Source organism: Dromiciops gliroides, chromosome 3 (assembly GCF_019393635.1).
Source record: "Dromiciops gliroides isolate mDroGli1 chromosome 3, mDroGli1.pri, whole genome shotgun sequence".
Lineage (NCBI taxonomy): Eukaryota > Metazoa > Chordata > Mammalia > Microbiotheria > Microbiotheriidae > Dromiciops > Dromiciops gliroides.
The window spans coordinates 44,600,664-44,615,795 of NC_057863.1; the positions used below are offsets into that span (position 1 = coordinate 44,600,664).

Here is a 15,132-nt window from a genome sequence, read left to right on the forward strand (position 1 = left end):
TGATTCAGAGGATCCCAAGGGGGAAAGTTGGGGGTAAAAGCAAAGGGCAGGGGACAGTGGGGGAGGGGCAGGGAGAGCCCCCCTCCCCCAGTGGTATCCTGCCAGAGAGCACTGAGGAAGCCCTTTTGTCCTCTTTGAAAATGGGGCCTGGGGGCAGCTAGATGGCGCAGTGGTAAAGCACCAGCCCTGGATTCAGGAGTACCTGAGTTCAAATCCGGCCTCAGACACTTGACACTTACTAGCTGTGTGACCCTGGGCAAGTCACTTAACCCCCACTGCCTCACCAAAACAAACAAAAACAAACAAACAAACAAAAAAACAAAAGAAAGAAAGAAAATGGGGCCTGTAGGGGCAGCTAGGTGGCAAAGTGGATAGAGAGCCAGCCCTGGATTCAGGAGGACCTGAGTTCAAATCTGACCTCAGACACTTGACACTTACTAGCTGTGTGACCCTGGGCAAGTCACTTAACCCCGATTGTCTCACCAAAAACCCCAAACTCACAACCCCCCCCCCCAAAAAAAAAAGAAAGAAAGAAAGAAGGAAAAAAGGAAAGAAAGAAAGAAAGAAAAAAAATAGGGCCTGTAAATGAAGTTGGCCTCATGCATCGGTGGGAGCCGGGCAGGGCATCTCATAAAGCCACTCCTCTCTTGGCTCGAATTTCAAAGCTTGTGTCCAGGAGAAGCTAGAGATGCTAGAGTTTGGGCTTTCGCTCATCCTGGGGCCTCAGGAAAGAGGAAGGGCTTGTACAAAGCCGGATGCACATATGTATGTAATTAATGGAAAACTGATTCAAAACAGCATTGCTCCCCTGAGTATCCTCAGCTAGAAGCAGGAAGGGGAGGAATCCCCACTATAACTTAAGGAGTGGTCATCCAGCTTTGCCTGAAGACCTCCTGGGATGCGAAACACACCAGCCCCCAACTATTCTTGGATAGGACGAAATGCTGGGAAGTCTGTTTTTCTGAGATTCGGGCCCAAATTGGCTTTCTTAGACCTTCCACCTAAAGCTGCTGGTTTGGCCCTCTGGGGTCACCAGAACCATTGGAATCCCTCCTTCACCTGACTGACAATTGTCCCCTCCCCCTGCCCCCCAAACCCCTAGCCTTCTTATCTCCAGGCTAATCATCACTGGTGGAATCAGACCTCAGCTGTTATCTGGTGCTCTGGGCCATTAGCCCCGGGTGGTTTCTCTTCAAAAAAGCAAATTGTCCTCCCAGAAGGCTTTGTGAAGCTCCTGCTTGGATGATATGGTGTAGTAGAGGGAGGGCTGGAAGACCTGGGTCAAGTCTTGCCACTGACACATACCAAGCATTTCACCTCTGAGTGCCCAGGGGGAAAGTTTGAGACTATAAGTTACACAGCAGGTATGGGACTGCTCCGGTGGAGGAAGATGTTTTCACTGGGAGTTATTTAATAGCAACAAAATTCTGGAATAAAAAAATGATTGATGATGATAGCTGGTGTTCACCAAATACATAAAGGTTTGCAAAACACCTTTTTTTTTTTTTTTTTTTGGTCGGGGCAATGAGGGTTAAATGAGTTGCCCAGGGTCACACAGCTAATAAGTGTCAAGTGTCTGAGGCCAAATTTGAACCCAGGTCCTCCTGAATCCAGGGCCAGTGCTTTATCCACTGCACCCCTAGCTGGCCCCCACAAAACACTTTTGACAGTTTTTCATTGAAGCCTCATCACAAACCTATGAAATGGGAATTACAGGCATTACTATCCCCATTTCACTGAAGAGAAACATGAGGTCAGAGTGAAGTGGTTTTCCGTGGCCACATAGCTAGTGTCAAAAGGCAAGATTTGAACCTGTCTTCTCAACTCCAAGGGCAGAGTTCTGTCCCTAGAGGGCCATGAAACTACATTCAGTTACAAAGAAGGACCTTGGGCTTCAGATGTTTACTAGCCGTGTAACCCTGGGCAAGTCCCCCTTACCCTCTGCCTGCCTCAGTTTCCTCAATTGTAAAATGGGGCTAATAGTACCACTCTTGCAGAGTTGTTGTAAAGCTCAATAGAGATAATGTTTGTAAAGCACTTAGGGCAACACCTGGCACATGGTAGTCACTTAATAAATGTTTGCTGTTTTTCCCAATCCCTGAAGTCCACATGCTAGTCACACCTCCTTCTGAGGTGTTCCTGGTGCTCTGGGGTCTACAGTAAGTACCACATTGAAACCCAAGCCTACTTGTCCCCAAGTACGGTGAGGACTCTGCCACACTAACTCTGGTGGAGATAGTACAAGATCTGGTATTGAGGAGACTTTGGTCCAAGTCCCAGCCAGGACACTTACTTTCTGTGTGAGCATCAGCCACTCTTTGTTTTTTTCTTTTGGTAAGGCAATTGGGGTTAAGTGACTTGCCTAAGGTCACACAGCTAGTAAGTGTTAAGTGTCTGAGGTTGGATTTGAACTCAGGTCCTTCTGATTCCAGGGCCAGTGCTCTATACACAGTGCCACCTAGCTGCCCCATCAGTCACTCTTTTTTTATTTTTTTTGGTGAGGCAATTGGGGTTAAGTGACTTGCCCAGGGTCACACAGCTAGTAATTGTCAAGTGTCTGAGGTCAGATTTGAATTCAAGTCCTCCTGAATCCAGGGCCAGTGCTCTATCCACTGCACCACCTAGCTGCCCCCCCCCATCAGTCACTCTTAATCTCTGACCCTATGAGCCTGTGACCAGTGATAATCTGTTATTGCTATCTGTATTACTTCAGGAACATCGCTCAACCCTTGTCTGCCTCAGTTTCCTCATGTGTTACTAAATAGCTTCTAAGGTCCCTTCCAACCTTGTGAGCTCACCATTGGGGAATTCTGCTATGTGACATTGGGTAAGTCACTTAAACCTTGACAGGCCTCAGTTCCTCATCTGTAAAATGAGAGGGTTGAACTTGATGAACCCTGAGGCCCATTCCAGCTCTAGGTCTATGAGCCTATGAGCCCAGTGTACGTATATGTGTGTGAGAAAATAATTACTAATAATCAATTTCTTGGGAAATCCGGTGATCAGTCCTTTTTCCACCCCTTCCCCCCAACTCCAGAAAATCGAGTTCTTCTTAAGAAATTTCATCATATCTTTCATCTGGGACAAACCTAAGGGAACAAAAAGAATGGAGATAGATTCTTTTGTCTAGATTATTGAAAGACTGATGGTATTAAACCACATCTAGATAACAGACTTTGCCTTGAACAATTTGAGTGAGGGGTTTTTGCATTTCTTCCCCTGATGTCATCTCTAGAGTTCATTTTAATATAGACCACCTTCAAGTCATGTCAACCAAGCTGGGCACTGCACAGCTCCCAGATGACGGTTACAAACTGCCTGCAAGCTGACACACACCCGGCCAGAGGGGCCACTACAGGTGTCTCAGGAGGCCTCCTGGCCACAAGGGCAAACAACTAGAACCTCTCCCAGAAATCTTCCTTCCTCGACATGTTTCCAGTGGAGCTGCTTGGAAGACTTGTCTCTGGAGGAGTCATCATTCTGATGAATGTTTCCTTTTGCTGGGAGGAGGTGGTGGCATGAGTGGATGGAGAGGACAAAAAGGCTGTCTGAGAAAAACATCCAGCATGGGGGATTTCTTTGTACAGCGTAGGGAGGAGGGTGACACATTTCCAAAATGAAGGTAATGTAAAATTGGAAATGGAAACCAGAAATATTCAGCACACAACACTGTGATGCTAATTCCCCATTCTGAAAGACTTGAGCCAAGCAGTCCAATCTGGGGCGTGGGGGGAGAAGGGAAGAAACTCAGCTCTATTGCACAAGATTCCTTACTCAAGTTCAAGAACCTTTGACACCATTCAAGGCCTTCGCTCACATGGTATTCTGCTGTACTACAATGCAAAATTCAACCTAAATTTAAGATCTGGGGCTTAAATTTCAAGCAGGAACAGGAAAAAAACAACCCAATGATCAATAACACATAGGGAAGTTCCCAAGGTCTCTGCTTTTGGGCAGGGTTCAGGAGGAGCTTGGTAGCTGTTCTTTATGTTAAAAAAAAAAGTACTGAGTGGCATTTGGATTTGCCCTCGGCCTTCAGACCAGGCACCCTCCTGCTACTGAAAGTAGGGCCAAACTTTTTTGAGAGCTGGCTGGTGACTAGGAAACTCCCAGGAGAGTTCAGGTGGGCGCTTGGCTTCCCTCCTTGGCACAGGCTTGCTCTGTTTTCACAGTAATGTTTCAGATATTACAAAGAGAAAAGAAAGTGAGCAAGAGAGAGACAGAGACAGACAGACAGACAGACAGACCAACAGAGAAGGGAATTGGACCAGTGGAAAGAAAAAAAGGACATTGCTTTGAGTCTCAAAAGATGGAATGTGTAGTTTGAATCTCAGTTCTGCCATTTTGTTATTGATGTGAGGAAACAAGCATGCATTAAGTATCTACTCCATGCCAAACACTTATATGTACATATGTACACACGTCTATATGTGTGTATAATTATAAATATATGTGTGTATATATAAACATATGTGTATGTCTCTATATTTATATCTATCTGAAATTTGAGCCTCACAATAACCCTGGGGAGAGGGAGATACTGTTATCCCCATTTTACATTTGAGGAAATTGAGGCAAACAGGTGAAGTGACTTGTCTAGGGTCACATTTGAACTCAGGTCTTCCTGACCCCAGCCCTAGCCCTCTGTCCACCTAGCTGCCTCACAGGATCAGAGATTTGCAACTGGAAGAGACGCTGGAAATCCTGCATTTTGGAGATGAGAAACCTGAGGTCCAATGGGATAAAGTACTTCCCTACTCTCACATAGGTACACAGAAGCAGACAGGCCTTTTACCTGTAAATGCAGTGGATAAGTATGTCATCTCTGTCTTATTCAAGTCATTGATAAAAATACTAGCATTAAACAATTCAAGACCAATTACAGATCCCTGGGGCACCTCACAAGGGACCTCTTTACAAGCAGAAATAAAACCACCTTGGATTACTCTCTTGGTTCAGTTGATTCGTTCTCAATCTACATACCTAGCTCACCTTCCTTCATCATATCCACGAGGTATATAGCATGAAACTTTGATTTACAAATCTTTCAGGTTTACAAAGTGCTTTCCTCACAACAATCCTGTGAGGTAGGCAATGTAAATCTAATCACCCCCATTTTGCAGATGGGGAAACGGAGGCTCTGAAATGTAAAGGAGGCGTCAGAGCCAGGATTTCAATCCAGATCTCCTGACTGAGTGGACACACAGCATGGATGTACGTTCAGATTAGCCATACCAGATAGTGCACTTTTCAAGGAGTGGGAGGAAGGGAGAAGGATGATGCAGAGGAGACAGAATGGATTGGGGCTGTGGGAGACGAGGTGGCAGCTGATGAGATGCTGAGAGCGGATCTTTTACCTTTGGGTGGAGCTCGGCGGTTGGAAAGCCCTTGCAATGTGAATCGCTTTCTAGCAAGAGCTGAGCGCTCAAGGGGAAGGTTGGCAGAAGCATCAGCTAGGAGAGAGAGGCAGAGGGGAAAGAAATAAGGCAGGAAAGCGCAAATCGGGAAGCTCGGGGTGGGGGGCCAGAGGGACCTTCAGCGGGAGAGCTGTTAAAGCCAGTAGGGGAACAGGCACACGTGCACAAACAATCTCCATTTCAAATGAAATTAAACGCCACTGGAGCACTGATCGACAGAAACGTGCAGGAATCAGGGAAACAGGGCTCCTTTACCTCCTGTCCAGAAAAGAAAGTGGGAAAAAGGAGAAAAGAGAATGGGGGAAAGACGAGAAGAAAGAAAAGAGGAAAGAGGGGAGGGCACAACAGAAGAGGGTATTTTGGGTTTTTTTGTTGTTGTTAAAACACAGTTTCCTCACTTTTTGAAGAGCTGAAAACACCATTCACTCAGGTTAAAGTGATTATGAACTGATATTTACATAACACTTTGGGGCTTTTTTTAACATCTTTTTTTTTTTTCTTCCCCCCCCCCCCAATAGTATTTCATTTGGTCCTTTTAACACCTCTGAGGACGGTCCTATTTTTATCCCTATTTGACACTCGTGAAAACTGAGGCTCCGGGAGGTTATTGGATTTGCTCGCAAGCCACATAGTGAGTGTCTGGAGTGCGATTTTAAGCCAGGTCTATCTGACTTCAATGCTGGAACACCACCCAGCACTTTCAATATCTCTGGCCTTACCAATAGGGAAAGCCATATCATTCTGAATGTAGGGGAACTCTTAGGCAAATTACCACCGCAGTTGAGGAAATGAAATACCTAATGGATCTCCCCTAGCTGAGGTCTAGTAGAGGCACTGGAAGAATCTGACTCATTCTCTAATTTCCCCCACCCTCTGACAAGAGGCATGGGAGACAGAGAGAGAGAGAGATAGAAGGGACCACCATTCAGACTTTACGAACTGAGGTCTTGACATACAACTTGCTCCGAGATTAGTAACAAGGAAATAAGGGGACTTGGGACACACATCATATCTCTTTACATGTAGCCCAGTGAATTATCTGCTTATCACCATTTATTTAGTAAACAAATTAATCTTTTTCTTAAAAAACAACAACAAATTTTAGCGTAACTACTCTTTTGAGACCAACATCATAAAAATCATTCAGTCATTTCATTTGTGTCCGACCGTGACCCCATTTGGGGTTTTCTTGGCAAAGATACTGGAGTGGTTTACCATTTCCTTCTTTAGCTCACTTTACATTTGAGGAAACTGAGGCTAACAGGGTGAAGTGACTTGTCCAAGGTCACACAGCTAGGAAGTGTCCAAGGCTGAATTTGAATGACTTTGCTGACTCCAAGTTCAGTACATGTGGTCCTGGCAATGGATGGAAGGTCTGCTATCCAAGCACCAATCTCCCTAAGATCAGAGAACCTCATCAGGGAATTTCTCATAAAGCAATGAGGTTCTTTGGCCTTAGCAACACTTGGAAATCACCTATCAAATTACAGAGGGGAGTTAGTCTTAGTGGAGGGTATGTACCCATGAGGTTGAAATCATAGCTCCTTAAAGAATTAAAGTTGTACTAACTTGTCCCAGAGAAAACTGCCAAACTGGTTTCCCGGGTTGGCCAGACAAATTGGTGGGGTTTATGCCAAAAACGGGGTGTAAATCATCCACAAAACCAGAGCTGACAATGGGGCCTGACAGTTCTGGTGGGCTGTGGAGTGGAGAAAACTCTGTCCCCCAGGGTACTGACACATCTGTGTTTTCTAGAATCCATGGCTTCTTCACTTTCCGGCATTGGCCCCCTCCCAGCCAAATCTCCCAGCCCTGATGCTGAGCACTGAACCAACAGCCCTCAACCATCACTTCTTCCTGGCAGTTGGCCCTCCCCTCATTTCCCTCCTCTCAGCTCTCTGACCACTGGGTAAAGCCCATTTTCAGTGGCATCATTATCACCAGTGTAAATCTCTGTAAAATCAGGATTCATATTCTCAGCAAAAGCAGGGAGCTTTCCACAGTTTCCTTGGGATAACTGTAGGGGGGGAAACGTTGCATCCCAAAGGAAGGGAAAGGAAAAAGGGCAGGAGCCTAGGAAGGTGGGCATAGAAGCAAGGAAGACCTTGTTTAAACCCTTGAAGAGGACTGATATCTATTCCAGTAGGAACGCTGGATCTAGGTTGGAATCTCTAGGGCAAGGGCTTTTAACTTTGCATCATGGTCCATATTAGGCAATCTGGTGAAAGCTACGAAATCCAGAGGTTTGCCTTAGAATGATTTTTGTAAATGCACAAAACAAAATACATAGGATTTCAAAGGAAATACATTATATCAAATTGTGGCTATCAATATCTAGCTCTGTATCTAGTTTTATATCTCTGTATCATCTATATCTATCTATTTATCTGTATGTCTATCTATCTAATCATCTCTCTCTATGTCTATCATCTATCTATCTGAAACATTTCAGGTTAAGGACCCCTGCTCTAGACCATTTGAAAAGATTAGCAGACTCAGCCTCAGTTTCTTCACCTGTAAAGGAAGAGGATGGACTAAAGGACTTCTGAGATCCCTTCCAGCTCCAGATGAGTCCATGATCACAGACTTAGAGCTGAAAGGGGTCTTAGAAGCTACATCGTCCAACTCCCTCATTTTCCAGATGGGGAAACTGAGACCCAGGGAAGTGAAGAGACTTTGCCAGGGTCATTGTAACATTCTCAGGACTATAAATTAAAGGGCGGGGGGCAGATTTCATAGCTACAATATACCCTGTTTGAAACAGGCTATCGATTTGTGTGGGGAGGACAATGATAAGAGATTCACTACAAGAGTAATTGACACCTAATTAAAACAAGATTTTATATATGCCCTTTTCCCTTAATCAGTGTATTCATAAGCATCTGGGAATGTGTCTCTATTATCATTCAATCCATGAATAAGCATTTGAACATTAAGCTTTGTGTAAGTGCCAGGCACTGTGCCCAGTGGTGTTGGCAATACAAGTACAGTGAATGAACAAGCTCTGCTCACAAGAGACTTACTCTCTACAATAGGTATGTTTATAAATACAAACAAAGGAAATATAGAGTAACTGGGTGAGAGGGGAAAGACAGCAGCAGCTTGGGAGGGATCAGAAAAGACTTCATGTAGAACTAAGCTCTGAAAAAACAACAACAGATTTTAAGAGGCAGAGGTGACAAGGGAGTGCATTCTAGTCATGGGGAGGACCCCCAGTGCAAAGGCAGGGAGGTGGGAAATGAGAGTGTTTTGTGGGAGGAAGAGCAAGAGAGTTAGCAAGAGGGTGTGAAAATGGGATATTGTATGATAATACCAGAAAGGTAGCTCAGAACCATAACATGAAGGCCTGGAAATGGCAAATCAGTAAATCAATCAATCAGGCAATTGATGGGCATTTTTTGTTTTGTTTTTTTTTTTTGGATAGGGCAATGAGGATTAAGTGACTTGCCCAGGGTCACACAGGTAGCGTCAAGTGTCTGAGGTCGGAATTGAACTCAGGTCCTCTCATATCCAGGGCCAGTGCTTTATCCACTGCACTACCCAGCTGCCCCATGGGCATTTATTAAGCACCTATTATGGGCCAGGCACTATTCTATACATAAATAGAGGAGCTTGTATTTGACCCAAGGCAGGGATTGGCCAAGAGCCCTGTCATTGTGTGTATACTAGGCCCTGCTCCCTTCCACCTCCCACTATCTCCTTCTTTCACAGAGAATGATAAACAAATCAAGATTACCTTTGTTATTGTAAAGGGCAAGACAATGACCTGAACTCAGTGCTCCATCCCACCCTTGATAAGGTAGGCTCCTTGAAACTGAGATTGTGTTTTTTTTTCCCTTTGTATCTCCAGAGTCTGGTACAATATCTGACACAGAGTAGGTGCTTAATAAGTGCTTGACACAGAGTAGGTGCTTAATAAATGCCTGACACAGAGTAGATGCTTAATAAGTGCCTAGTTGGCTAGAGCAGGTGATTAATAAGTGCCTGACACAGAGTAGGTGCTCAATAAGTGCTTGAACACAGAGTATGTGCTTAATAAGTGCCTGACACAGAGTAGGTGCTTAATAAGTGTCTGACACAGAGTAGGTGCTTAATAAGTGCCTGACACAGAGTAGGTGCTTAATAAGTACCTGGCTGGCCAAAGCAGGTGCTTAATTAGTGCTTATTGACTAGAATTGAATCAGGAAAGGGATATGTGATGGGTTTAGTCACAGACTTGTCTGTCTCAGCCAAAATTTAATTAGGATTCAGTCTAGATCACCTTCCTCTGATGCTCCTGGTGTGTAGCTATCTGTGGGGCCCCAAAGGCTGTGCCCAGGCTGAGCCCTGGAAGGTCTGACAGACTAAGAAAACTACATCTATTGGTTTACAATCCAGACTTTGGGCATTCCAGAACTCGTCTAGACAAATTACAAGAAGCTCCTTCCAGGATTAGCCCCAGAGATGGATTTTTTCAACCCTAGTAAATCCAGTGAGAATTTCCACTGCTCTACATGTGACCAGATTGAAGACTTTTCCCCATCCTTGCTGCCCTCTTCTGTTCTCCTGGATGCCAACGTTCTGTTCTTGATGATAGGCTGACTTGAACTGACCATCTCTGCCTCACCTCCTTAATCTTTTTTTTTTTTTTTTAGTGAGGCAATTGGGGTTAAGTGACTTGCCCAGGGTCACACAACTAGTAAGTGTTAAGTGTCTGAGGCCAAATTTGAACTCAGGTACTCCTGACTCCAGGGTCGGTGCTCTATCCACTGTGCCACCTAGCTGCCCCTCACTTCCTTAATCTTAATTCCAATTCTCTGGATTCTCTTGGCTCATCCTGATTTTTATCTTAATTTGGCTTTAATTTTTGAATTAAAAATTTTATATATGCTCTGAGATCAAATAGAGTAGTTTGGATTGGAACAATCTAGTCTGAAAATGATCTTGAAGTCTGTAAAATCCGGTGGTTTTCTTCAATCACCCCAATGATCTCTTTCAGTTTAAGATTTGTGTTTCTCTGTAAACATAACTTCCCTGTGCCTCAGTTTCCTCATCTGTAAAATGAGAGGGCTGGGCTAGATGACTTCAGAGCTCCCTTCTAAATCTAGATCTATGATCCTATGTCATTCTGCAAGAACCCATATCCCAATGGGGGAGATGGGAGCTTGACATGATGGGAGCTTGGAGGTGGCAGGGAGGGACATTGGGTGGGCAGGTAGTGTTATTATAGACCATAGATCAATCTGGGTACACTAAAGGGAAAGAAGGGGCAGCACTTAGCTTCAGCCACTGATAGGTCAGAAGGGCTGACCATTCAGCAGAGACATCAGAAGTCACAAAAGAAGCAAGACAAAGGAGACATATAATACCCTCTCACACAAGGTGAAGCTAACTCTCCAGTGCCCTCCTGTCTGCAGTGGCTCAGTGAAAAGAGCCCCGTGTTTGGAGGCTCAACAAACCTTGCCTCTGTGGCTTATTCTCTGTGTGACCTTGGACAAGGTGTTGCACATCCCTGGGCCTCAGTTTTCTCCTCTGTTAAATGAGAAGCCTGTACCAGATGACCTCTAAGGGATTTCTCATCTTTTTGTCTTCAAAGCCATTTTGTGAATGTCACAGGGAGAAACTATCCCTAATCTACATGTTGGGAAACTGAGGCATAAAGGTGTCATAAGATCATATGGGAGGGACCTCAGAGCCCAACTTCTTATTTTGCAGATGGGGAAACTGAGGCACAGAGAAAGCAAGTGATTATCAAATGAGATAACATGTAAAGCATGTTTTGTAAACCTTAAATCACTCTATAAATGTTATTATTATCAATGATAATTACTGTTATTATTATTGTACAAGATCACATAGGTAGGAAATAGCAGAGCCAAGGTTTGAACCCAGGTTCTTTCACTCCAAATATGTCACTTATCCCATTGCACCAAATCACCAGGCGAATTAGTGACAGAGCTGTAACAGAGGGCCATACATTTAGAGTTGAAAAGGCTTTTAGAGATGATCTACTCTGACTGGTACAGAGCATGCATTAGAGAACTTGGGTTCAAATCCCAATTCTTCCACTTTGGGGTCATCTGCCAGTCCTGTGTGACCTTGGGCAAGTCACTTGACCTCTCTGGGCTTCCGCTCTCTCCTCTGTAAAAGAAGGAGGCTGCACAAGATAACCTAGGCTACAATCTCTTCTACCTTTAAATCCACAATCCTAGAGACTGGCCACTTCATTTTATAGTTGGGGAAACTGAGGCCCAGAGTAGCTGGTTACTTGCCCGAGGTCGAAAGGGAAAGAACATTAGCAAGGCCAGGATTCCTATACAGGGTGTCTGATCCCCAATTCTTTCTCCTTTGAACCACCCTAGATCCTAAAGCCTGGGAAGAGAAAACCCAGCAAATCCTGGGTATGAGTGGGACTAGATGGCAGCTTTCTACCCCTAAATGACTCACCATTGATGAAAGTATTAAACTTTTATTAAACCATTTTATTAAGCAATGATTATTGGCCCTCCAGGAAGAGAGATGCATGCACAACACACTTCTAAGTTTAATCTGCATTATGATTATTTTCTAGACAATCGAGAAAACAGTAAATCAAGCCCTGGTTTCTAGTGTTTCTTGATGAAATTTAGCAATTGATCTTAGCCTAGCTGGTGAGAATTGTCTCCCACACAGCCCTGCCTGGACTCTACTTTTCCATCTCCCCTCAAAAGAAGGCCATTTCTTCTCAACATGAGACAACTTGAGATCCAGTATTACCCTCACCTAATTCAATCTAAACAAGCAGTTGGAAATAAATCCAGTTTGGCTCACAGATGGCAACAACCCTGATGACTTTTCCATCTTTCTCCCCACTTGGTTTAGAACTCAGGGTTGGGGTCCCTGACAGGAGCCATTCACCAGTGGAAGGTGCCTTTCCCACTGGGTCCCTCCTCTCTGGGTCCCTTACCTCTCTTTTGCCTGGTGCTGTTGGGACTGGTGTTTTGGTTCCTGCTGGTAGAAGTTTCTAGTCCCGATGACTCAGGTTTGTTTTCATATATACTTGTTGATTTCCTGTTATACCTTCAGAGAAAGAGAATATAGAATTAACAGGAGAAAGAAGGAATGACTTATGCATGTATACCCTTGGATCTTTAGGTAGCATTTATAAAAGACTGTATCCATCTGAAAAAGCCGGGCTAGTCAATTCAACTCATAGCATTCCGGTTTTGGAGCAGAGTAAAATGAGGAAGTTGGACTTCAGGAAAAAAAGAAAGAAAGAAAAGAAAAAGAAACAAACCCCTGGAAAACCAAATACAAATTCAAAAGCCCCTGTGAAACAGGCAACTTTGACATGCCAACTTTTAAAGTTTAGTTTGCTTCCCTGGAAGATGGGTGTGGAAAGGACTATGGTCCCTCCCAACTTGGAGACACCTGCTGAAAAAGCCAGAGCCTTCCAGAGTTCTGTGGCATTCACTGGCAGAACAAATACAGTGATGAGTGGAAAAACAAAGGAAGATGTTGAGTAGTAAACACTGACCTGGAACACACAACAATGAAAAAATGAGGCACTTTCTCTGTCTTTCTGTCTCTGTCTCTGTCTCTCTCATTTTACAGATGAAGAAACTGAGGCACAGGATGAATAAGCGACTTGCCCAAGTTTATAAAGCTAGGAAGTAATGGATCTGGGATTCAAAGCCAGATTCTCCTAACTCCAGATTAAGTCCATTTGTCATGGCCCCACACTGTCTCAATTCAATTTAGCAAGGATTTATTACCTACTTAGGATGCACCAGGCTCTGGGGGTGGGGGGTGGCGGTGGTAAAGAGACCAAAAGAAAAAACAAAACAGTTCTTTGCCTGAGAGAAATTATGACAAGTACATAGATAAACAAATATAACTAGTCCAATCCACTTTAGGATATAATAAGGTATTAGAAAAACTACCACAGAGATAACGGACTCGTACACCATTGGAAGTCTGGAGCAGCTTTTTGCCCAAAATCCTCATAGATGACAAATACAACTGCCCTAAGTCTAAAAGAAGCACACCTTTCCATTGTCTTCTTATCTCTGTTGCCTCCTACAAATGGCGCCATCTGAAAGGGCTCTGGGTAGGGGGGAATTGAGAAAGAACCTCACAAACTATGAAGTCTGATACTCTATAATTTCATTGCATTGACTGGGGGCCCCAATGGATCTGGAAATTCTCTCATCATACACCTGCTCCCCAAATACACACACAAAATAAAGAAATACAAACAATTTGGTGTGGGGTAGCATTAGCCGCCAATTGGCAATGGGGAGAATTTGGGGGAGGCTTCCTATGGGAGATGGTACTTGGACCAAACATAGGAAGGAGATTGAAAAGACTGAGCTGAGCAAGGGAGGGTGTTCCAAGTATCAGGGGTAGACTGGGCACTGGTGGGGTGATGGAAGATGGAGTATTGGGTATAGGTAGAGGCTGGTTTTGCGCAAATATAACATTTGCAAAGGGGCCTGATGGGTAATGAGATTAGAAAGATGGGTGGGCACCAGATCTAATCACACACCTCCTGGACTGAGGGGTGACTTTGGGGGCCCCAGCTGTCATTTACCTAAGGCAGTGAGGAGACATCATGGAAGAATGTTGTCTCTGGCAGAGAGGGTGGTTGAGGCAATTTGTCATTTTCTGACGCTTACTATTACCTTCATGATGTGTTTACATGTCCTACCTGTGGCTGACTTCAATGGCTTTTGGCCATTGGTCCAAACACCTGCAGATCTCTGTCTTACCTGGAAGAACTTGGGTTTGTCAAGAAAAGCATTGTGCTTGGGCCATACCCTTTGTCCCCAAGAAGCCTCCCCCTCTTAGGGCCTTGTTAACTGTCCCTTGTCCCCAGCCTATGTTGGGTCTATGTTCTGTGGAGGCAGGAATCTGACAATTATCCAATTCCTTTCCAGCACTGAAATCCTAAGATTCTTGTATGAATGGGCACAAGTGTAAATTTAATGCTGTGGGTGCCCAAAACAAGTGGCAAAGGCAAATGAGCAAGACTCTGTGTCCCCACTCCCACTTCTACCCTCTCTGAAATAAAATGAAGCTTATTCAGCCTGTGATGAACAATGATAATCATAATAGCTAGTGTTTACATAGCATTTTAAAGTTAGCATAGAAAGCACTTTACTTATGTTATCTCATTTGATCCTCATAAAAACCCTGGGAGGTAGGCGCAATTATTATTCCCCATATTACAGATGAGGAAATTGAGGCAGTCAGAGGTTAAATGACCTGCTCAGGGTCACATAGCTATCTGAGGTTGAATTTGAACTCAGATCTTCCTGACTAGAGGTCACTTAGCTATGCTATCAACAGTTTGGAATAAACTGGTGAGAAAAACTTTAAAGGAAATGATTTAAAATGTTAGGAGACTAAACACTAAATTAACTACCTTCTATTATTAGGTGGTAAATAGCCGGGTTGGGAAGGGGCTCATGATGTAATAGAAAGATCATTAAATCACAAGACGTGAAAAATAATTTTGAAAATGAGAAATACAATGACATGAAATCACACTTCGGGTCACTGATGAGAGACCCCCCCCCAAACACCTTTGGCTGCCAATTTGGCAAAGATGATCAGACAGAAGATAGAAAGACAGAAAGAAGTAATGATGGTGGGGTTGTAGATAGATGGGCAGACACCTATGTGGTTGGCAAAGCATGAATCGATACAATTCTTTTGGGGAAAAAAACCCTGGAATTATGTGAGTAAAGTGAAT

General features: G+C 44.1%; 1 protein-coding gene across 5 annotated transcripts in view; it reads right to left on the bottom strand.

The window, feature by feature from the left end:
* Positions 1-15,132, bottom strand: part of MCF2L2 (MCF.2 cell line derived transforming sequence-like 2) — a 375,955-nt gene that overhangs the window by 17,560 nt on the left and 343,263 nt on the right. For 3 of the 5 annotated variants that reach the window (XM_043992226.1, XM_043992225.1, XM_043992224.1), the window contains exons 26-27: positions 12,343-12,455; positions 5,358-5,453 (exon numbers count right to left, since the gene is read on the bottom strand). In XM_043992226.1, coding sequence (XP_043848161.1) covers positions 5,358-5,453; positions 12,343-12,455 — 209 coding nt within the window. The remainder of the gene's footprint in view (positions 1-5,357; positions 5,454-12,342; positions 12,456-15,132) is intronic. The other 2 variants (XM_043992228.1, XM_043992227.1) reach the window with 1 other exon arrangement.